The 24,422-nt window shown below is 44.7% G+C and overlaps 1 protein-coding gene and 1 non-coding gene across 3 annotated transcripts in view; both read left to right on the top strand.

Moving 5' to 3' along the window:
* LOC145402140 (serine hydroxymethyltransferase-like) overlaps window positions 1-24,422 on the top strand; it is a 155,219-nt gene that overhangs the window by 51,586 nt on the left and 79,211 nt on the right. For both annotated transcript variants that reach the window (XM_080274257.1, XM_080274259.1), the window contains exons 4-7: window positions 3,766-3,941; window positions 4,371-4,553; window positions 16,918-17,130; window positions 23,966-24,138. In XM_080274257.1, the coding sequence (XP_080130383.1) occupies window positions 3,766-3,941; window positions 4,371-4,553; window positions 16,918-17,130; window positions 23,966-24,138 (745 nt within the window). The remainder of the gene's footprint in view (window positions 1-3,765; window positions 3,942-4,370; window positions 4,554-16,917; window positions 17,131-23,965; window positions 24,139-24,422) is intronic.
* LOC145402452 (5S ribosomal RNA) lies at window positions 9,289-9,407 on the top strand. The gene has a single exon (XR_013897773.1). It is a non-coding gene; the product is annotated as a 5S ribosomal RNA (ribosomal RNA).

The following is a 24,422-nucleotide window of genomic DNA, read 5'->3' as shown; positions in this document are numbered from 1 at the left end:
TGAGAGAATGGCAGAGTATAAGAGCATAGTGGAAGAAAGATTGGGAAGGTACGAGCTAGAGCAGATGGAAGGGGTGGAAGATGTATGTAAGATATTCACGGAAGAGATAGGTGCAGCATGTGAGGTGGTTTGTGGAGTGAGGAGGAGATGCAAGGGTGTGCAAGGGACAGCATGGTGGAATGATGAGGTGAAACGAGCTGTAGAACAAAAGAAGAAGGCATATAGTGAATGGTTAGTGAGTAGAGGTAGGGGAGAAGATTGAGAAGAGAGAGGTATACTGTATGTGAGCAGGAGAAGGGAGGTGAAGAGACTGGTGAAGGAGAGTAAGAAGAAAGTGGATGAAGAGTTTGGGAGGAATCCGAGTGTGAAATGGAGGGAGAGTAAGAAATTGTTTTGGAAGGAGGTAAAGAAAGTAAGGCAGTGTGAAAGGGGAAATAGTAGGGGAGTGAAAGATAGGAATAATAGATTGTTGGTGGAGAAGAGAGAGAAATTGAGGAGCTGGAAGGAGCACTTTGAGGATTTGTTAAATGTAGAGAGTGAGAGCAGTGCGAGTATAAGTGGTTGGGGAATGGCTGGGAGAAGAAGAGATGAGAGGAGGGAGGAGAGATCAGTAGGGCAGAAGTAGTGGAAGCAATGAAGAAGATCAAGTTGGGAAAGGCCCCAGGAATTGATGGAGTGTGTGGTGAAATGCTGAGGTATGGGGGTGAGATTGTTGTGGAGTGGATATGGATGTTGTGTAGATTGGCTTGGGAAGAAGGGAGGGTTCCAGAGGACTGGAAATCAGGTATAATTGTTCCTTTATACAAAGGAAAGGGGGGGAGAGAAGTATGTGATAACCATAGGGGTATTTGCCTTCTTAATGTGACTGGTAAAATATATGGTAGAATACTCATTGATAGAGTTAGGCATATGACAGAGGAGCTAGTTGGAGAAGAACAAGGGGGATTTAGGAAGGGAAAAGGGTGTGTAGATCAGATGTTTGTTCTAAGATGTTTAGTGGAGTAGTATCTAGAGAAGGGAAAGAAAGTGTACGCTGCCTTCATAGACTTGGAGAAAGCTTATGACAGAATGGATGTGCAAGGTATGTGGAAGGTATTAAGAATACAGTATATGGAGTGGAGGGGAAATTGCTGAATGCTGTGAAGAGTATGTACGAAGGAGCTAGGGCTACGGTGCGAATGGATGGTGAGCTAAGTGAGTTCTTTGATATCAATGCGGGACTGAAACAGGGTTGTGTGATGTCTCCATGGCTGTTTAATATATACATGGATGGGGTTGTAAAGGAGGTGCAAGGTAGGGCAGTGGATGTGGGGGTGGCTCTGATGAATGAGGGTGAGATTTGGAAGATTCTGGTGTTGCTGTTTGCTGATGATACAGTATTATTGAGTGAAGATGAATGGGAGTTGCAAGGTTTGGTGAATGAATTTGGGACAGTGTGTAGGAGGAGGAAGCTGAAAGTTAATGTAAACAAAAGTAAAGTTATGGTGTTTTAGAGGAATGAAGTCACAGAATGTACAGTGAGGTTGGATGGTGAGGATATGGAGAATGTAAGTGCATTCAAGTACTTAGGTAGTGTGATGAGTAAGGATGGAACTTTGGGGGATGAAGTGCATGATAGGGTACAGCAGGGAAGGAAGGTTGTTGGTTCACTGAAAGTAGTGATGAGGAATAGGGAGGTGAGTATGGAAGTTAAGAAGTCACTGCATGATAGTATTGTGATCCCTACCCTGACGTATGGAAGCGAGGTGTGGACCCTGCAAGAGGGAAACAAGTCAAGAGTGAAAGCAGTAGAAATGAGTTACTTGAAAGGAGCATATGTAGTGACATGGAGGGACAGGTTGACGAATGAAGAAGTGAAGGAACGTTGTGGGGTGGATGTGAATGTGGTTGAGAAGAGTAGGAGAAATACACTGAGGAGGTTTGGACATGTGGAGAGAATGGAGAATGAAAGACTGACTAAGAGGGTGTATGTAGGTGAGGTGGAGGGAGGGAGAGGTAGACCGAGGATGAGGTGGAGGGATGGAGTTGAGAGGTATATGAGGGAGGGGGGGTGTGAGTTGGGGGGAGGGTAGTCAAATGGTGGGTGACAAAGCGACTTGGAGGCGTCTTGTCTGCGGCCACCCTTTGCGGGATTAGGGCGTCGGGCTATAGATAGATAGATAGATAGATTAAGATATAGAGAATGGAGATGGTGGACTGCCTGCTGTCTTTGATTAACCTGCTAGCATACATAGTGAAAAAATAAACATGCTGCTGATTATAAGGAGAGTGATTATTTCCAGTGTATATAATTAGTGAAGTATAAATGTTTCCTTTAAGAATTTGGTAGTGAAAATTTAAATTTGGCAATGAAAATTGCGGAGTTTGGTAATGTGACCGAGCTCAGATCTGGCAGCCCTGTCCCCAGTGACTGCTTAACCATCATAAAGGGTAGATGTTAACTGCATATGCTCATTTTTGTGAATAAACAGTGAGTAAACTGTAATACCTCGCCACTAGACCACATGGGAATTTACAGTGTTGTGCAGTGTTAAGAAATTAGAATTTAGAGTGCAAAGAATTAAGTGTGGAGCGCAAAGTGGCGGTTGAAACTGGTGTGGCGCAATTAAGAACAGATTGTGCAGTGTTAAGCAATTATAACTCACAATGCAAAGAATTAAGTGTAGCACAACACTGGATTGCTGTACGTGCTTCAAGAGCATTTTCACCACTACCAGAGCCTTAGAGGAGGCAGCCACAGACGTGCTGTAAGTACCCTGTACACTGCTAAGTATTTTCCATACTCACTTCTGATTCCTCATTCTCTGGTTCCTTTTCATTTATTTCATGCTTTATGTCCATTACCGGTGTGAATAGGTCTTAAATAAGTTTAAATAGGTGCTATGCATTTCCGGTAGGGAGTTATTTAGGTGGCTTTCAAAGTTAAGCTGGGTTAGGGTCCATAAGTACCAGTCCAGCAGGCAGGGGCCCACTTTCTGGACGGGACCACTTTCTGGACATGCCTTTGGCTCTATTACATCGGATAGCGGAGGGATTAATGTACCACCATACCCCACCTAATGAATGCCAAACCCCGGTGTAATGATGGGTTTTGATTTTTTTTTCACAGATTTTGATGATATTTTAGATTAAAATTATGTGTTTAGGTTGATTTATAAACTGTTTTTAGAATTAGGTTAATGTGTTTTAGCTATAGGTGGGGTGAACTTTGTCATTTTGGGATACAGTTTACTAAGATTCATTTTTTCCAGACTTATATTTGACAATTTTCAGATATTATTTGTTGGTTTTAGTGAGTTATTTAATGGTGTTAGCCTTAGGTTAGCTTCCGTGACAGCTGTAGGCCATTTAGATTGACTTTAAACTTGTTTTGGGGCTCATTTGGGTGGGTTTTGGGATTGGTTTGGGGGGAAACCCAAGGCTAGTAAACGCTCCACATTACTTTACATGTTAAAAGTACCCCGATATATGACACCCTGCCTAACGATGGGGTTTTACCTAACGAATTACATTGTTAAACTGGGGTATGCCTGTACTATATATGCCAAGCCCTTGCTTTTCTACCGATCTTTAGTACACTGTCAGTTAAATCATAAGACACAGTATCCAGAAAAGATATAAGATTAATGTACAATATTCAATTCTTCACTTAATGAAATATCAGAAGTTGCCACCTCAGTCAGGATTTCAGAGAATATATTCAGAGCTCATCCTCTAGTCCTGTACAGTAAGATTACCTTCAATCCATTGCTGCACCTCTGGCAGATACTATGGTGGCAACGAGCACATAGATGAGGTCGAGACCCTGTGCCAGAATCGTTCCTTGGCTGCCTTTGGCTTGAGTGAGGCAGAATGGGGGATCAATGTCCAGCCTTACAGTGGTTCCCCAGCAAACTTTGCTGTCTACACAGCTCTGGTGGAACCTCATGGACGGATTATGGGTGCGTAAATTGACAGTGGAAAGTTTAGAAGTTGAAAACACAGATTATATCCAACCTGTTTGGGAATTTGGACTTTCTCATCTCATCTCCTAGGTGAGAATTAGAGTTTTGATAATGATAATAATAGTAATAATAATAATAATAATAATAATAATAATGGTAATGATAATACTGTACTCCATGTATTCATTCCACAGTGTTTAATTGGATTGATGTTCCTCTTTCCTAATTTGTTGAACTCCTCCCCTCCCTTTCCTTCAGATTTGGATTTCGTCCCAGCGTGCGTAATTAGATTGATGTTCCTCATTCCTAATTTGTTGAACTTCTCCTCTCCCTTTCCTTCAGGTTTGGACCTCATCCCATAGTGCTTAAATAGATTGATGCTCCTCTTTCCTAACTTGTTGAACTTCTTCCCTCCCCTTCCTTCAGGTTTGGACCTTCCTGATGGTGGCCACCTGACCCATGGCTTCTATACCGCCACCAAGAAAGTATCTGCCACTTCCATATTCTTTGAGTCCATGCCCTACAAAATCAACCCAGCAACAGAACTGATAGACTATGACAAGCTCCAGGAAACAGCAAAGCTCTTCAAGCCACGCCTCATTATTGCAGGTGAGAAGATGGGTTATGGTAATTCCAGGCAGTTCAGTAAAGAAAACTAAGCATTATCTTCAGTCTGTTAACCCTTAGACATACTGATGATGACCTGCGTCGTCATGCGTTTGTCAACGTCTGACGTCAATATGATGACTTTGCCCATCATCTGATGTAATCTCTAAAGAAATATTTGGGGAGTCGCCATTTTTGTTGGATGACTGGCAAAAGTGGGCGGAGCTAAGCCTGCCATAGCTGGTGCATGTATGCTCATTTGGTTTGCTTGGCTCAGTGTGGTGTGAGGTTCCTCACAAGTAGGATGTACATCTCTTGATCCCCCGCTGAACACTTATGCTCCTTTTTCTCGCGTATATATGTGGCATTATTATTTAAGAAAATACAACAAATAATGCATTATTGGAAAGGAAATTTATTCTGCAACGTATTGAAGCAAAAAATATTATTACTTCTTGAATAGTTTTTTTTTTTTTTTTGTTAAAGGACAGTGTAAAACATTAGCATGTCAGCAAACTTCTACTCAGCTTTCTTGCATTTTATTTTGTATATATTGTCTTTTTGGACAGTGTACGACAGAGCAAAACTCTTCATCTTCAAAATGAGACCAAAGTGGCCTTTCTGTGATGAATAGTAACTTTCCTACAAGCGTTAGAAGTAAAATATCTCTACGCGGCTGTTCTGAAAGCTCTCCAACAAGAGTTACGTGCACAGCCAGAATTAATGCTCCTCCCTTGACGTGAAACGGTTTAGTAGTTTTCAGTAAACAGGTGTACAGTACTTTAAGTTATCATTTTATTGGTTTGTGGTAGGTGGGTGCACCAATCATTCTCACACAAGTGTAGTGTTGCTGTCAGGTAACCCTGAAATAATTGATGATCAAATGATTTCCTGCACTTCAGGGAAACTGTTACTCTGTAGGGGGGTAGTCATATAACCAATAACTGAATGACAAGTGCTTTAGTGGGTTTAGGTACTCCAGCTGGATATAGCCAGTAGCTCAGTCCTAGAGGTGACGAGTTTATTTTTCACATAATACCACTCAGGGTAGCCGACTTACCCTAAATGTTTGAACTTAGTAGCCTAGCCCTGGACCCCACACTTCTGATGGAAGAACACAAGTGTATTGGGGATGGATTTATTGGTCATTTCAGGTGAGCCAACTTTTTATAAAACTGCTTTGGTATTAGCTGACTGTCTTGATGGGATCAGCCACTTATTTTCATGGAGAATTATGTCCTTTTATAGATGTCATTGATAAAGGACTTAACACAGGTTTTACAGTTCTGATGGTACAGGCAAGTCCTGGTTAACAAGCACTCGTTTAATGAGAATTCGCTCATACGAGGTTTTAGAATTTGCGCCACTGCCTGTTTAACGAGCAGGTAAAAATCTGCTCATATGAGAATTGAGACTAGGGTCGTGTCGCAGCTGTCTGCCGTGTTTACCTCAGCAGCTAGGAAACGAGTCGCATGCCAGCCGTGCGAGCCTCTTCTTGCCTTATCTTCATAAACATTCTTCCAGCCAAGCTTGCCCAGTTAAGGTTGGTCTTGAAGCGTGCATTTTTCTGTGCCCAGGATTACTGTATCACCATGTCTTCTAAGGATTCCATTGTGACCCCTAGTGCTCCCAGTGCTAAGTATGCTCAGCATTCTATCTCTGTTGCCCAGAAACTGGAGATAATTAGGAAGTACGACAGTGTTGTGTGCTTGGCGGAGCTTTGCCCTACCTGCAGTACAAGCTCTCGTCCTTGACTGTGTGCACCATCCAGAGGAACAAGCAGAAACTTAGTGATTTGGGTGCTTTGTCCACTGTGCCTCTGTGTGCTACCCAGACCTGCGACCATGATTGTGTGATGGAGAAAATGGAGAAGCTGTTGTGAGTCTGGGTGGAGGATCAGACCCAGGCCCGCATGCCTCTTTCCAAGGACCTGATTCAACCCAGAGCACTGAAAGTGTGGGAAAGGTGCAAGAAAGACTATGATGCAAGTGTTGCAGGTAGTGCGAGTGCTAGTGATGTGACCAGTGACTGCGGCACGTCGAGTACTGACCCTAGTGGTGGTGCTGGCTTTGGGGGTAGTGGTGGTGTGGGTCCCAGCCAGGCCTGCAGCAACCCCTCACCTGTTCATGACCCCTTCATGGCCAGTGATGGATGGTTTGCTCGTATTAAGAGGCGTGCAAACCTCCATAATATCATGATTCAAGGTGAGGCAGCGAGTGCTGATACGGACGCAACCAAGGAATTCCCCGAGCAACTGCAGAAGATCATCGAAGAGGACGGCTGTGACATGAGGCAAGTCTTTAACCTGGATGAGACTGGCCTCTTCTGGAAGAAGATGCCTTCCCACACCTACACCTGCTGGGAGGAGAGGTCGGTGCCTGGCTTCAGGGCCAGTAAGGATCCCCAACTCTACTTCTCGGCGGCAGCGCTGCAGGGGATGGACGGCTGAACCTCTCCTGGTGTACTATTCCCAACACCCGTGGGAGCTGCATGATGTATATTTCTATAGCCTCCCTGTTGTTTGGTGGGCAAACAAGAAGGCCTAGGTGACAAGGACCTTGTTCCTGGAGTACCTGACTGAATACTTCGTGCCCCTCTTGAAGAAGTACTGCACTGCGACAAGAACAACCTGGCCAGCAGGTGTGTGTGCATCCTGGATAATGCCCTGGGACACCTGACAGCCATTGAGGAAGTGTTCCTGAATGTAAAAGTGGTGTTTCTCCCACCTAACACCACTGCCTTACTGCAGCCCATGAACCAGGGTGTAATTGCCTCCTTTAAGGCAAATTACGCCGGGAGGTGTATGTGGAAACTTAACGACCCCATGGATGCTGGGAAGTCTGTGAAAGAATTCTTGAAGACATCCAACATTAAGGAAGCCATCCTCCACCTTAAGGAATCCTGGGAGGAGGTGAAAGAGGGGAACCCGAACGGAGTGTAGAAGTTGCTGTGGCCCAAGTGTGTGAACTCGTTTCGTGGCTTTCTGGCCGAGCTGGTGGCTGTTGTACAGAATGACATCGTTGCCCTCGCACAGACCGCCGGCTTTGAAGAGGTTAACCAGCAGGACATGGAGGAGCTCCTGCAGTCCCACTCACAGGAGCTGACAGAGGATGACCTCTTCCAGCTCGACAAACACTGAAAGCTGGAGGCTGTGAAGGAGGATAAACTGCTTGAGGTTAAGGAGCTGACCACTAAGTTCATCAGCGATGTCATCAGCAAAGTGATGGAACTGGCAGACGATATGCTTGACGCAGACCCCTTTGTTAGCTGAGTTAAGAATTTCAAGACAGGGATGGTGAAGCCACTGTTGGAGTACGAGGAGTTGCTCCATCGGAAGAAGGCGAAAGCAACCCAGACTTTTAACAATAGTTTCTTCAGGAAAGAACCTCGCCTCTCGACTAGCACATCAACATTGGATCCAGGACCCAGTACGAGGAAGGCAGTCCCAGGACTCTGTTCAGCTCTCCTACACCTCCTCCCTCCAAGCCTTCACTATCCCGCACACCACAGCCACCAGCACCATTGCCACCTCAAGAGGAAAGGAAGATTTCCATGGGTTCGAGAGCCTCCTTTCGTCCCTGTCATTGGAGGCAGAGGTGGAGGAGTTGGCCCTTTGATTCTCCCACCAGCCTCCCACCACTGCACCCTCTCTGGCCTCAGAAAGAGGAAATGAGCCAGCCAAGCGGTGGTGGAGCACAGATGGCACACGTCACGGAAGACACTCGAACCCAAGTAAGACATCCATTTGCTTGTTGAATATATTTTTCTTCCATTTTCTAATGCTGTTAGGTGTATTTCCCTCTTGTATGAACTCCTTATTCCAGCTTAAAATAATCAGAAAGTCAGTTTTGGTGGTTTCGGGGGAGGTTGCTCAGAGGTCTTTCTCCCTAATCCTATTTTTCCCATAAGTTCTTCACTTCGTTTAATGAGAATTCGGCTAACGAGCAAAATCTTGGCTCCTAATTAGCTCATAAGACCGGGACACGCCTGTACGTCATTGAGCATCTTTGAATGGCAGTGGTGTCCAGTCAAATGCAGTTCCAAACTATTTTTTTATATATTTTTTTATTGATAATGAATGGAGGAAGGAAAAACGGGGGACAGAAAAATAAGTCCATATGCCTAAAGGCATCCTTCATTCATAAAATATTTATAACAACTGGATTTAAATTGAAGTGGATTAAATGTTTGTGGGAAACAACTCCCAGGAAGTGAATTCCAGAGAGTAGTAGTTCTGGGGATAAATGAATCTTGATAAGCAGAGGTTCTGCATCGCAGGGGATAGAGTGTGAGTTCGTGGGTGCTCCCAGCTACCCGAGTATTTCGGGAGAAAATGTGAAGAGGAGGCACAATTGAAGCTAGTTCGTCAGAGCACTTACGGTAAAAATATCGATAAAATAATGCTAAAGAAGCAACATCTCTACGTACTGATAAAGGAGGAAGGTCCTGCGTATTGGCAGGATTATTGATTAATCTAAAGGCTTTATTTTGAATTTTGTCCAACTGCCTCAGTGCAACCGCTCCAGATCCACTCCACAGTGGTGAACAGTATTCGATCTGAGAACGCACATGACTTTTGTATATTTTGGCCATCTGCTCGTCAGTGAAGAACTCACGAACTCTATACGTAAGTCCCAATTTTTTGGAAGCATTTTTAGCAAGGTGGTGGCGACCATCATCCATTCACTTTATGTAGTGCTGCCTACTTCTTCCTTAGCCTTTATCAGTCTTTTTCTGTGCCAACGGCCATGCCACGTTGAGTACACCGCTTCCCATCCGATCAGCGAAGTTAAGCAACGTTGGGTCTGGTTAGTACTTGGATGGGTGACCGCCTGGGAACACCAGATGCTGTTGGCATCCCTACGTGTCAAGTGGGGTTGGTGGAGGATTAGTGCCCCTCCCTGTAAAACAATTAACTCTAAGCCCTTGGCCACCCCATTTGGGATACATGGCGTCTGGCAATGGATGGATGGATGGATTTTTAGCAAGGTGGTGGCGACCATCATCCATTCACTTTATGTAGTGCTGCCTACTTCTTCCTTAGCCTTTATCAGTCTTTTTCTGTGCCTGTTTTCCTCTTTCTCCCATCTTTCCTGTCACTTCTTATTGCTTTTCTTTCCTTTACAGGTGGCTTTACATTGAGTGATAAGCCAAATGATTTCCTGTAAGCCAGAAAACGATTTACAACGCTGGGTGGTAACCATATAACCAAACTATATGTGCTCCCTATTTGTCAACAAGTGGGTTGGTGGAGGGTTAGTGCCCCTCCCCGTAAAACAAATAACTCAAAGTCAAATGGCCACCCCGTACAGGATTATGGCGTCTGGCAATAGATAGATAAATAGATAGATATTTTTAGCAAGGGATTTAACCTAAGCTGGCCAGTTTAGGTTGGGGTGGATATGGGAATATTGACATCATTTAAAATTGTGTGAGAGTCTGAGGGATTCTTTCTGTTGGAGAAATTGATGTATTTAGTTTTCTCAGCATTTAGTTTTCTGAGCATTAAATGAGACCAAATTTGTTTGTCCCCATTGATTAATTTCAGAAAGGTCCTGGTTCAGAGAAATTTCTGTGTTTATTTGGGAATTTATAATGTCAAATTGTGTAAAGGAGGTACTAAATGTGAAAGAACTATGAAGGGACGAGTCATCAGCATAAGAGTATATTGGGTTGTCAGTGACAGACAGGAGGTCATTTATATCAATGAGAAAGAGGGTTGGCGCCAAAACTGATCCCTGAGGGACGCCAGCATTTATGGAATGAAACTGAGAATAAATTCCATCTACCATGACCCGTATTTTTCTATTATGAAGGTAAGAAGAAATTTGAGGAACCAGTGATGCAAGGCCATAGTGTGACAGGCAGTAAGGCCTGATGCCATACTGTCAAATGCTTTTGATATATCGAGTGCTATTGTGTGTGTTTCACCGTGTTGGTGTATTGTTTTGTTAATCTGATGGGTAAGAAGGCAAAGAATGTCTACAGTTGAATGTTCTTGTCTAAATTCATACTGTCGATCATTGATTAATTTATTGATTTCTAGATGCATGATTATGTGTTTGTTAATTAGTGTCTCGAAAACCTTACCGAGAATGGAAGTTATTGCAATTGGTCTGTAGTTTGATGGATCAGAAATTGCCCCCTTTTTAGGAACAGGATGGATATTTGCTTCTTTCCATGAGGCTGGAAAACTTGAGGTACGGATGCATAAGTGGAAAAATTTTGCCAATACGGGAGCCAACACTGAGGAGCAATTTTTTAATTACTATTGAAGGAATTTCATGTGGACCAGTAGCGTTGTCTGCTGAAAGGTTCTGTAATACAGCTTGTATGTATCTGGTGTGAATCATGAAAAGAGGTATTTGAGGGGAATCAAAATCAAGTACAGGAATATTGTGATTTTCTGTATTTAGGGTTGAGTTTGTTGAAAAAACGTCAACAAGAAGTTTGGCTTTTCCACATGGGTCATTTACTAGATTTCCATTGGGGGACTGTAAAGGTGGAATGGAAGAGGTGTTAGTGAAGTTAGTTTTGAATGAATTAAGGATTGACCAGAATATTTTATCATTTGGGTTGTTTAGTAGTTTGTTAGCCTGTCTATGTAGAAAGTTTGATTTAGAAAGATTGATAATAGTTTTGGTATGGTTTCTGATATTTCTATAATAGTTAAAGACTTCTTTGGTTTTGGTCCTTGTATAAGTGTTATAGGCAATTGTTTTATGTTCTGTTACTCAAGCACAATTGTGGTCAAACCATTTAGGAGAATTACATCTTTTTGTGTAACCATGATGGGGAATGAATGTTTCCATGCCGACTTTATTGAAATCTTGTATGTGGCCCAATGTGGAATTTGCATCTGTGGAGAAAAAAGGAGGTCCAAGGAACATCCATGAAAAAATTAGGGAGTCCCTCCCAGTCTGCCCTGTTGTAGTGCCATTTAGTCACCATAACAGGTTCAGAGCTGGAGGGTGTGGTAGATGTTAAACTGGTGGCTTGAATCAGACAGTGATCAGAGGATCCAAGGGGGGATTTACTTCGACATTATAATTATCTGAATTGGTTGTTAGACACAAGTCCAATAGGTGGGGATTTTGATCGAGGTTGTCTGGTACACGGGTGGATTGACTGATTTACTGGGTGAGATTAAATGAGTCTGCACATAGCTTACATTCAAGACCAGAGTCACCAGTTCTGGCTGAATAAGTGAGCCATTCAAGTGAAATGGCGGGGGACAGGGCGACTTGGAGGCGATTTGTTTGTGGCCACCCCAAACGGGATTGAGGCGTCTGGCAATAGATAGATAGATAGATTTAATAATTTCCAATGGGTGATTGGCATTATTATTTTTGATAAAGAGAAGCATATGTTTATTTAACCCCTAAAACGCGGCTGTGTACGGCCGATCCCCCCGCTGTGGCGGGGTTGTAGCGGGGTCTGAGTACCTGTGGGAAAATATTTGCCAAAAATCATAGATTAACCCTAGAGCATTAAAATTTTTATGGCATATAGTACTTACATTCAGCTTTCTCCTGAGATGCATGTTGAGCCTTCGTGGACTACCAAAGGACTTGTGAAGACTTGCAAAGTTGGGTAACAAAGTCTTCACTTTCACACCTCCAGAAACCCGGTTTTCTTTCTACCACAGCCTCAATCTGTCACAGTACACTTTATACAACAACGTACAGGTTGTTTGGAATCCGTATTTGTACAATAAGCACTGAAAATAAGGCTAAAATGAACGGAGCGCACGGCCGACATGCAGCGCGGTGGCGATCTTCCCGTCACTATTGTCACATTTGCCTTTTCACAGCAAAAAACACGTATACTACATTATTTTCCATCATAGGACTTCGCAAACGTTCGCTTGTCACTATTACGGCCATAAAAATCACTGTCACTGCCAGTATTGTGGATCGGGACTGAGGAAGACCACCGTGGCGCGAGTTTATTCAGCCTTACGGCAGGCACTTTATTCTCGCTCCGGTCGGCCACTCGCACTTCATTTCTATCGCTCACTTTCAATGTAGCTGTCCTTTTTTTTGCCTTATTCATCAGTGTCACTGTCCATTGTTATAAAAATAATATTTTCTACACAACAAACTGTCACTGTCAGAACATAGAATAGGAACATATGCTTTCATCTTCTTACACTGGAGTGACTGTCACTCGCAATACTTATATTATTACTATGTACAATTATTTACACCAAAAAACACTGTCACTGTCAGTTCTTTTACAAGTACATACACTAATTTACACTCATCAGGCTGTCACTGTCAGCACGTAAAAGAAAACTAAACACTATTATCACTGTCACTCTCAGTATTATTTCACAGAATCTTACCCTTATTTTCAAAATCTGCTTAGGCTGTGGTAGTCAAAGAAACACGGGTAAGCACAGAGGGGAACTTTGCACTCTTTGCACTGCAAGGAGGTGCGCCTAAAGGTTCTGTCCTGCCTGGTAGTGTGGCTGCACACATGACACCTCCTCAGTGCTTTCCCCCTCTTTGCAGTGGCTGGCAGTGGCTCCAGGCGGTGTCGCTGAAGGTAGGCCATACACTGTAGGTGGTCTGGAGGTGTCTGAGGGTGGCGTTTGGGACCTGTTGAAAGAACCAGGCCGTAACGCTGAAGCAGCTGGTAGACACAAGTCTTAGAAAATCTTCTGAGAGAGTAGTTTGCTGGCTTCCTGTTCTTGATTTTATACAGGATGAAGGCGTTCAACATGCACATATCAATCAAGTGCAAGAACACCTTCCTGTACCAACGACGATTTTTCCTCAGGCAGTCAATCTCTCCGATCATCATATCAGACTTGTCCACCAGCCGCATATTGACGTTGTAGTCAATGACAGCATCAGGCTTCATCACAGGCTCGCCAGTCCTTCTGTCGACCTTCCCTGTTGCCAGCATTTCCCCCTTGTGTACTGTGGTGAGCATGTTCACGACTCTCTTATCATGCCACCTGATTGCAAGCATCTTGTCGGATTTCTTCAGGTGCACGTCTCCCCGCTTTGACTTTTCAGCCTCGGGGAAGGCAGGGTAATGTGCCCTTTTGCTTCTGACAGTGCCACAGGAGCCGACGCCGTGTTCAGAAAGGTACTTGGCGAGTTTAGGAGCTGTATAGTAATCGTCCGTATACAGGACATGATTCTCGCCAAAGTACTTTTCCAAAAGCACTTTCACCACAGAACCAGAGAATCCAAGGGGGTCAGTCTTATCCAAATCGACATTGCTGGCGGTATAAATGACGAAGTCTAAGATGAACCCCGTCTTGCAGTCGCACAGCACAAAAAACTTGATTCCAAAGCGGTGCCGTTTGCTTGGAATGTACTGCACAAATCGAAGACCGCCCCTGAACAAAACCAAGGACTCGTCAATCACCACTTTCTTGAAAGGGCGCAGGAACCTCGTAAACTTATCCTTGATCAAGTTCAGGATTCCCCTCACTTTCCATAATGGGTCAGTTTGGGAAGGCTTATCATTGTTCGCGAAGTGAAGGTAAGTCATTAGCTGCCTAAAACGATCGCGGCTCATGTATTTATTGAAAATTGGTGTTGGGCACAGCTCGTCGGAAGTCCAGTATTCTTCTAGCTTGTGTTTCCAGTTGTGGGGCATTAGTAACATCAATCCAATAAATACAAAAAGTTCCCTGATCGTAAGAGGCACCCATGCTGCCATCCGCGACGTGGATGGCGTGGCCGCCTCACCTTCTCCTTCGCAAACTGGAGCACATTGCCCCTCGTACCTGTTTGTCTCGGTACAGATGTGCTCCATAACCTCGTCGTCAAGGAAGGCCAACAGGTAGTCCAAACATTCACCATCCTCGTCGACAGGGAAGTCAGCCTGAACTCCACACCCACTGTCATCAAAGGGCAGATCCTCCGGCACAAATTCTGATCCCTCTGACCACACGAAGGCATCCAGCGTGCCCTTCCTAGGCTGGGAGGTGCTGGGGGCGGCGGGGGGTGAGGCAGGTCGTGTGGGAGTGGGTGAGGCAGGCGGTGAGACAGTACGTGAGGCAGAGGCTATCCCAGGTCGTGTTGGTGTTGTGGTGGTGGGGACATTATCAGTGGGTTCAAGGTCACTCGCGGTGGCGTGACTGCCGAGTTGCCTAGTGCGAGTTTCCTTACGAGCTAGCCTTACACTAGGGGACAAAGTTCTAGCTCTACCAACACAAACACTTGGCCTACGAAAACCTCTAGTACGTAAAGTAGAACGTCTACTTCCCTTTCGAGGTGGTGAAGGCGACTCAGACGACTCAGGAGACAGGGCAGCAGAAGAGGAGGACGAGAGAATGGGGCTGAGAGTACGTGGCGGGCTGGCGGTGGCGTGACGTGGCGTAGGGGACAATGGCGGTGAGTTGGGGTCACCACTCCTTTTTCTTTTTGCCCCCTTCCCATATTCAAGGCCCCTTCTCACAGGAGCCTTCCCTGCTGAGGTGCTAGGCACTGACACACTCACTTCAGGCACAGAAACAATCACTTCTGGCCCGGACTCTGCACTTGATTGTGTGTCAGACTCTGCCAGGCTGGACCACACACCGACGTCACTCCCATAGTCCATCGAGGCTTTCAACAGTTCACTGGCTATTGCAGAGTCACTTAGGCCTTTAGTAGTTCCTGGTAAGGTTTTGAAGGGGGTTGAGGTCACAAAACCCTTTTTCGGAGGGCTGGAAGGCACAGACTCGGAAGAGCTCGAGTTGGACATGGTGTCACTGTGGAAGATTCACGTGGACTGACGCTAATCAGGGGCAAACCGCGCGAAAAAATCACAGTGTGACAACTGGGGAAACAAGCGTTTCCCAATAGCAGAAAGTGCTTGCTAGATGACGGCGCAGATTGACATGTATGAGCCGTCCGCGCGTTGCCATATCGCACGACGAGGGAGGGCCGCGCATCGGTGCGTGGGTGGGTAAAAAAAATGATACTTGGCAACAACCGAGGTCAGTAGTACAAAGGTCAAGTGTGCTAAACGTAGCTCACGGGTGGCGGGACTGATAGACAATACCAGCTGGAGCCTGCTTGCCCGCGGTTATTCAACATTAACTCAAATCGCAAACGCGACGATCCGCCGTTCTGCCCTTTGGGCCGACCGTCGCAAATGCGACGATCCGCGTTTTAGGGGTTAATATTTCCCAATTGTTGGCATTATTATCTTTGATAAAACTATGTTTTGGTAAATTGGATTTTCTTTTCTCTCAAAATAAAGAAGTAAAATTGTAAATATTTATTATATAATGCACCTACATCATATGCTGTTCTTCCCACCTGGCAAATTAGGGCTTTACAATAGAAAGCAATTATGTTACTCAGATACTCTTAGGAACTGGTTCTAGAACAGGTTCCAGTGATTCTTTTGGCACTGAGAATCAGAACCGTTGGTTCAAACTTTAACAGTTCTTGCCCAGTCCTAACATTATGGACATTAAAATCACCCAGAATAGTAATTTCTGATGCAATATCAATGTTGAGGACACTTAGTTGTGAAGACAGAGAGTCAAATAAACTCTGCTCTGGAGGGGCATTAGAGGAACGATAAACACAACAGAAATACTTAATTTTACCAAGAGAATTTAATTTGTATATGGAATAGTCAAAATAAAGACAATTAAATTTAGTAATCTCCTCCAGGGCAATTTCTGATTTAGCAAGGCAACATATGCCTCCTTTGGGTTTGAAATTTTGAATAAAGATATAACCAAGAAAATTAAATCTAGCTAAATCAGAGGTGGAGCTAACTTGTGTCTCTGTCAAAAATAGCAGATCATGGGATTCAAACTGGAGTCATGAACAATTACCTCTTCGATACGTTGATGTGTTTTTACATTTTATTCAAGCTACATACAGATGATTTTATCCCACTTAGAAGATTCCTTTGTACTGTATAAATTAAGGAACACTGTAACTAATCCCTCCAATTGCAAAGCCTCTCTTAAGCTGAATAAAATCATATGAAGATATTAAGAATTCATTGTAAAATATAACATCAGAATGAAGGAGTTAACATTGCAGATGGATGCAGCATGTATCAAGTTGTGTGTGGTGGGGTGTGTAATTTTTTTAAGTTGGCTGTCTGTGAAATGGCTTCATTCCACAGGTGTGTTTCTGAAGTCTTCCCTTGGGGGGGGGGGGAAGTGAGGTTAAGGCACTGATTTCAGAGGCTTGACTGATGAGGGATTGGATGTGTCACCCCTTTGACTGGGCACTCTTTTGGTATTCATCCCATTTTTCTGCTGTCTTATACTGTTTCTGGATCCTTCCCATCCCATTAATATTTATGTGGGAAGCAAGGTTAGTATAATGACTAATTTTGGTTCTAACATCTCATAATGTTTCAATGAACACTTACATCGTATTCATTCCAGGAGTGAGCTGCTACCCCCGACATCTGGATTATAAACGTTTCAGAGAGATCTGCGATGAAAATGGATCCCTCTTAATGGCAGACATGTCACATGTTAGTGGTCTCGTGGCAGCTGGTCTCACCTCAGACCCCTTCCAGTACTGTGATATTGTTACCACCACCACGCACAAGACGCTGAGAGGGCCCAGGAGTGGTGTCATCTTCTATAGGAAGGGTATGTTTGGTTAAATGTGGAGGAGCCCTGGGGAAGGTAGTGTACAGTGACGTATAACAGTGATGATTGTTTTATAGGTGTAAATGAAGAGTTATCACAGTATTGTTTTATAGGTGTAAAGGAAGAGTTATCACAGTATTGTTGTCCAGGTTGTTGTTGTGGCCTGTGATTCATATGAATATGGACCTAGTGGACAGTAGGCTGATGTTGCCCTTTTCCTTCAGACCACCATCCTTCTTTTAGAAGATGGGATGGGAGCTGAAAACATTCATATAACTTCTTTGTTATATCAGTGCCATTATGGGAAGGCATCTTTCTCCAGCATCACATATTGTACAGGAAGAAAGTTGAGTAGATTACAAAAAGAATAAGACCAAAAACTAATGGTGATGCAGTGGGATAATAGAGATGAACAATATATTGGTGAAAGAATTGGCAAGGAAGATTTGTGGTTAATAGAAGACAAGATATGTATGCAGAGTAGTGTGGAGATTTCTGTTTTAGTCACCCTTGTGGAGAAGTTTCTGGGAGGGAGCAAGGTATCAGCAAGATAGACAGGTGAATGATGAAGAATGGAGTTGTATCACAAGTGAAGGTGTACAGGAAGGGTTGCCTATTGTGGCATGAGGAGGTTGTGAATAATACTCTTTGGTGGTCTTTTGAGGGTAACCATCCAAGTCACCACCCAAGTCATTGGTGGCTCCAGGATTTGTTTTTATAAAGTGAGCTTAAGAGGAGCATCCTTGGATTTTTTTTTTTTTTTTTTTTTTTTTTAAATAGGGGGGGTGAGGGGCTTAAGCCCCCCAGTCCTCTCTGCACCACCTCCCAAGTCCTTCCTTGGCACTGCCACTGTTCTGAAAGAATTTAAGGTGAGAGAAAAAGAGATTGGATGAACTAGCCCAGGGTCAGTTAGAGGATGTTGAGGAGTGGGAAAGGTGTCAGATCAGTAAACTTGGTTATCCGTTGGTGCGCCATGCGGCAGGCATTAATATCTATCAGAGCAAATATTCCCAGGAAGCCCAAAAATCGAAATCCACACCTTTTGTTGGGAGTCCTGCCACCGAAACAATTCAGTGACGTGAGGCTTGCCACCAAAACACTGTCATGAGTCTCTTCAAAACATTGCTTCCAAAGTTGTCAAATTTCTTTCTGATATGTTACCTGTACATCCCTATCTTTTGTTGTCTCGTGTACAATATTAAATATCCCTTCTTGGTTCATTTCATACTTTATTTTCCTTGTGTATCTCATCCCAGAATGAATGACAGTGGATTGGTCCCCCCTCCCCCAAGGGGCTCTTCTTTTCAGTGCTGAAACACCTCTTGACACATGTGTTTACAACGGAGTTTGTTTCATTTTTTGTCATCCCTATCGTGCGTGTCGTGCTAGCTCATACCAGAATGTCACTATGGCACCTCTACCTGCCAAGCACCCCAGGAAAGTCCTACCTTTCAAAAAAGAAATGGGAGATAATCAGGAAACTGGGTGAGGGTTGACTGAGCCAAGGTGCTGAGTTTTTTGGTGTCTTGTATTACCTTGTAGAACATCAAGAAGGCACAAGAACAAATCTTGCAGTACAGGACTGAACATGGGCAGATATCCAGACATCTTGAATGGAAAATGATGTCCAGACTCAAGTACAGTAATCCCTCCAGTATCCGACGTAATAGGGCCATAGGCAGGTCCGGATATTGGGCCCCAGCTTATGGACCCTAACTCAGAGAAACACTTATACAACTCCCTCTGGACATGCATAGCACCTATTTAAGACCCAAGTCACACCAATAAGGCACATAAATGACTGAAATAAATGCAAAAGAAGCATAAGATGAGGGTTTAGAAGTAAGTTCATACAATATTAAACATTCTGGTTACTTGCTCCTGGACTGGTACTTATGGACCCTAACCTAGCCCAACTCAGAAAAACACCTTCCTACTGCACATGCATAGCTCCTAATACCCTATTCACACCAATAAAGGACAGTAAAGAGTGAAATGAGGTGTTTGAGATAAGTATAGTATGGAAAAAAGTACAGTATGAAACATTCTGCCTACTTACATTAAGTCCATGGCCACCTCGATGAATAACTGCCTCCTCTCGGACTCTGACAGTAAGAAGGATTTCCTGAAGCACTTCCAGTACACTGTTCATGAAGTCTTGCACTGAACTTACGAGGGGTGATTAGAAAGAAATGACAGTGAGTCCATAAACTTTTATTAGCATGAAGAACTATCAAACTATGACTCGCATTCCTTCAAAGTACTCCTCTCCAACCTCTATGCAGCGTTCCATTCTCTTTCTCCACTTCATGAAGCAAGCGTGGTACTCTGAAGACGGTATACTTCGGAGTTCTGAATTGACGGTCCGTGCCAAGTCTTGGATGCGATGAAATTGCTTCCCAGCGATGGCAGATTTAATTTTTGGAAACAACCAAAAGTCACAGGGAGCCAGGTCAGGGGAGTAGGATGGGTGGGGGAGCAGAGTTATACCTTGTTGTTCCAGGTACTGCATAGTGAGGCGAGCTTTGTGGGGTGCAGCATTGTCGTGGTGCAGCAAAAGGCAAGACCGACGGCGGGTTAGTGCAGTGTTGGCCTTGTGTTCCAAGACTTGTGGAAGGACCTGGTCTGTGTAGTATTGGGCTGTGATAGTGGACTTTTCAGGCATCACATCCACGCATATTGGTCCTTAAGAATTGAAAAAGATGGTGAAAAGGCGCTTCCGGCTGCGAAATCCTTCCTTCAAAATCTGAGGTCGAGGGTCTTCATCGCCCAACCACATCATGTTTGACTGCTTGTCACGGGTTGTGAAGAATGAAATCCAACACTCATCTCCAGTAGCAACATCTGAGAACCGTTTTGGACCATTTGGTTCAAATTCAGCAAGCCAGACACGACAAATCCTCACCCGTTCAGCCTTTTGCTCATCAGTCAACAAATGGGGTATCCATCGACAACACTTCTTCCTCAGGTGTAATTGTTCATGCACGATGTCATATGCACTCCCATAACTGATATCAAGCTCCAAGGCTAAGAACCTAAGAGTTACAGTTGGATCCTCGTCAATGATGGACCGTGCACGGACAGTTGTTGCTTCGGTCACGGATGTCCGGGGGCGTCCAGAGCGTTGTTCATCTTTCAATTCAGTTTTTCCTGCTGTGAAAGCACGAATCCAGCGGGAAACAGTTTCCAGGGAAGGAATAGTGTCTGGATAAACTTGTAATAATTCCCCTCGAATCTCTGTTACTTTCTTTCCCAGTTTCCACCTCGTAAAAATGTAGAACCTGCAGCCTTCTTTTGAGTAATCCATGTTTCTGGCCAGAGAGCAAAAACAAGAGTGAAGCATTCACTCACAACAATAAAACAAGAAAAGTCAGGCATACGGCGACAAGTTCAAACTCGTAAGGACAGGCAACTCTGCACTCTCCTTGCTCCCCTACCTCCCATCATTCAAGGTTTTCATGTTATAGCACGAACTGTCATTACTTTCTGATCACCCTTCGTAGTCAATCGCACTCAGAAGTTCGTTCTCTTCACAGTGCGCACTCTTGTGTAACTAATGCTCCATTATAACTTACTAAGTGTTGCACTCTGCACTTTAACTTTTCCCATTCTTCTAATAATTTTCTAAAGCAAAAACAAACAAGTCTATTTACGTTCAATTTTGTTCCAAATTAGTCTTTTCACTCACAACTGTAAATCCTTAACACAACACACTTTTTTTCACTGCACAACACTGTAAATTCCCGTGTGGTCTAGTGGAGAAGTTCTTGCTGTTTAATCACTGTCAGAGTCCGAGAGTATCACTGGCAGGTGACTTAGAGGTGCGTCGCTGGATCGTGGTGATGGCGTACCCACTGCAGACGACTCTGAAGACAGACGCAAACTCACGTCGAGCGGTGACTCCACCGTGGCTGATGTGCTGGGCTGTGGCTCGGAGCATGTCTTGGGGAGGCAACGGAGTGGAGCCAGGGCTGGGCACAGCGGGGGTCACAGGCCTGAAAAAACTGTCAATCGTTGATGGACGCAAGGACCGACGATTCTGACGATTGATGATGCACTGCCTGAAAGCACGCACTTCCTCCACAAGTCCCAAGGGCCCCATCTCCCTGTCGCAGTCCGGGTGTTCCAGGTAGTCAAGGACGAACTCTAGGTGTTCCCAGAGTGCGCTCAGCTTGGGGATGGCTGGAGTAGTGTCCTGCTAAGAGGAGTCTGCATCATCGTCGCCTTCCTCGTCGGAATCTTCAAGTTCGGTACTGACACCTGCAACTGAAGACGCGATCTCGATATCAGACAACGTCTGATACCCAGGATCGCCCTCGTCGTCATCCAACCACTCACGCACGTCGTCCACATCAACATCGTCGCCATGTGTACGTAGCTGTGCATGGAAGTCATCCACGTCAAACCCTAGAAAATCGTACTCCACATCTGTTCCGAGAAGCAGATGAGACCAACCATTTTCTAGAGTCTTGACAGGGACTTCCTTCCATGCACTGGCCCAGTTGTAGATTGCAGACTTGATGTTGTAGCGGCGAAGGTTTTCCAAAGTCCGCTGGCCTCGTGTGTCCCGTCCCTCCCTGTGCTCGTCCTCGTCCTCGTCCTCGAGAACAACCATCACCTCGTCCAGGAACTTCCGTCGGTATAGGCGCTTTGTTGCCACGATCACTCCTTGGTCCATTGGTTGGATGAGAGCAGTCGTATTAGGTGGCAGAAACATGCACCTAATCCGGTCATTCTCAGCCACCAAGTCCTTGTTGCACGGGTGGGCAGGTGCATTGTCAAGGAGAAGGAGGGCCTTTACCTGGTCGAGCGGGATTCCCAGTGTCTTCGTCTGGTAATTGATGACCTCCTTGACGAAGTGGCGGTGGAACCAGTCTTTGAAGAACTGGGCTGTAAACCATGCCTTCAAAGAATGGTACCAGTCGACAGGAAGGACATCCATCACCCCATGAAGACACCGAGGCTGCTTTGCACAGCCAACAACAACGGGCTTAAGCCGGTGCATGCCGTTAGCATTGGCACAGCACAAAGCAGATATCCGTTCCTTGGAGAGCTTGCAGCCAGATACACGCTTCTCCGTCTCCTTGGCTAGAGTGTTAGTTGGCAAAGAGCGATAGAATAAACCAGTTTCGTCAGCGTTGTAGACTTGACCGAGAGTGAGGCCCTCCCTGTCGATCAAGCCCTTCACCTTGTGCCGAAACTCGTCAACTCCATCCTCATTAGCGTCCAAAGCTTCGCCATGAGCTTTACGGTTGGTAAGGCCATGCCGTAACTTGAACGCGAAGAGCCAACCCTCGGATGCCTTAAGTCTAGGGCGTCGTGAAGTCTGGCGAACTTCTCAGCAGCAGCCTTCAGCTCCGTTCCACGTACCATCACACCAGCAGCACGTTGCTGTCGATACCAAATCAACGTGGAGCGGTCGATTTCAGCAAACTTGGGAGTAAACATCACTTTCCTCTCCACGTTGCGTTTGCTTCTCGACGAGAAGTCAGCCATGTACTGCATGAGTTTGTCTCGGGATCTCTTGATATCGAACAAAGTAGATCGGGCCAGGTTGAACTCACGGAGGATGCAGGAAGAAGACGACCCCGCATCTACATTCTCCAATATCTCCCGTTTCTTCTCCAGAGTCAACACCAGTCTCTTCCTCTTCTCAGGCGGTTGGGCCATCATCACACACACTAATAGGAGGCCCGAGAGCAGCAGGAGTGCCTGCAGCAGGTAAGGCACCACCACAAAAGCGAGCACGTGGGCAGCCATAATGACGAGCGTGCACTCGCGGCAAGAGAGAGGCGGAAAGTGGGGAGGATGCAGCAGCGCTCTGTCGGACGTCGGAGGAATGACACACCACAACAAAGCTGTCCCGCGCTGCGCGCTTTCAAATTACGGGCGGGATTTTTTTTTTTTTTTTTTTTTTTTGGATCCTGGGATGATTATGTCCGATTAGTGGGGATGTTCGGATATTGGGCGTTCGGATATTAGAGGGATTACTGATACCAGGATTTAGACCAGGCGCTGTTGATGTGGTGCTACCAACAACAGAGAAGCTCATGGTTGCAGCAGCAAAGTTTGTTTGACACTTGGCCTTAACTGCCACTAACTACAGGTGATATACTGTATCAGGAAAATGTCCTCTGATAAGTTTATTCCTCCAGTCGTCTTCTGTGTTATTTGTCAGGTATGCCTCACCAGTTTCGCTCTTTCCTCATGCTTGGCTAGGTCTACCAGTCCTCTTTCTGTCTGCCATGCTAACCTGCTTCATTTTGCCTAACTCTGCCTTCAGGTGTTGAGTGTACAGTGCATTTATAGTACAACAGTGACATTTTATTGTATTTGTTATAGTATTCTAGGGTGTATTTCTGTGTTTGAACAGTTGTAGGTTTTATAGGAGGGTTGGACTCCTTTGGAGGGGTTTAAGAAGGGTATTATATCAGTTTCATTCGGTAAGCCACATGGCAACCCCTTTGGCAGCCACGCCGGATAATTGAGAGTTTACTATAATGTTCATTGAGAGGAACAGAGGCAGTGTGTGAAGGGAGTGCAAGGATAAGTTTCAGACCTTTGCTCTACAAGGATAAGTTTCAGGCCTTTGCTCATTCAAAAGTTGTTTAAGACTTACAGAAAGTATTTGATCCTAACTAACACCAGACTTTTGTATTCGACTTGGGGAAATCTGTTCTCCATGAAGGATGCAGTAAAGAAAAAAAATATTCTAGTTATATCAAGCATATCTGTGTTTGCAGATAACCTTTCCCATTGTGCTTCATTATTAATATCCAGTTTTCATTATAGCACCATACAATTCTGTATACTGTATCTCATAACCTGATCCCAGGGAAGAAAGGCGTAGACAAGAGTGGCAACCCAATTTTATATGATTATGAGAAGAAGATCAATGAGGCAGTGTTCCCAGGCCTGCAGGGTGGACCGCACAATCACCAGATAGCAGCAGTTGCTGTTGCAATGAGGCATGCTGCACTACCAGCATTTAAAATATATCAGCAGCAGGTATGATTTGTTGTTAAGAGTAGGGTTTCATGGGGAAAAAAAAAAATCAAGTGTATAAATTTTGTATGTATGTAATAGAGGAAGAGATTTTTAAGCTTATCTCACTAGGGAGGGTTCATAAGTTTTAATCCTTTGCTTAAAGGAAGTAATAAAGACTGAGAGTCAACAGAGTGTTGCAAAGAGAAATTAAACTCGAGGTACAACTTCCCTCCCTCCTGTGTCGTGGGAGTTGTGAGACTGCTTGCCCAACAAGTGCTGGATGATTTGGTAATTGACTCATAAAT

This window comes from Coenobita brevimanus, chromosome 57, assembly GCF_032717465.1.
Source record: "Coenobita brevimanus isolate Jiangsu-jjx chromosome 57, ASM3271746v2, whole genome shotgun sequence".
Lineage (NCBI taxonomy): Eukaryota > Metazoa > Arthropoda > Malacostraca > Decapoda > Coenobitidae > Coenobita > Coenobita brevimanus.
Note: the sequence above shows the minus strand (reverse complement) of the source record. Positions and strands in the feature narration are given on the sequence as shown.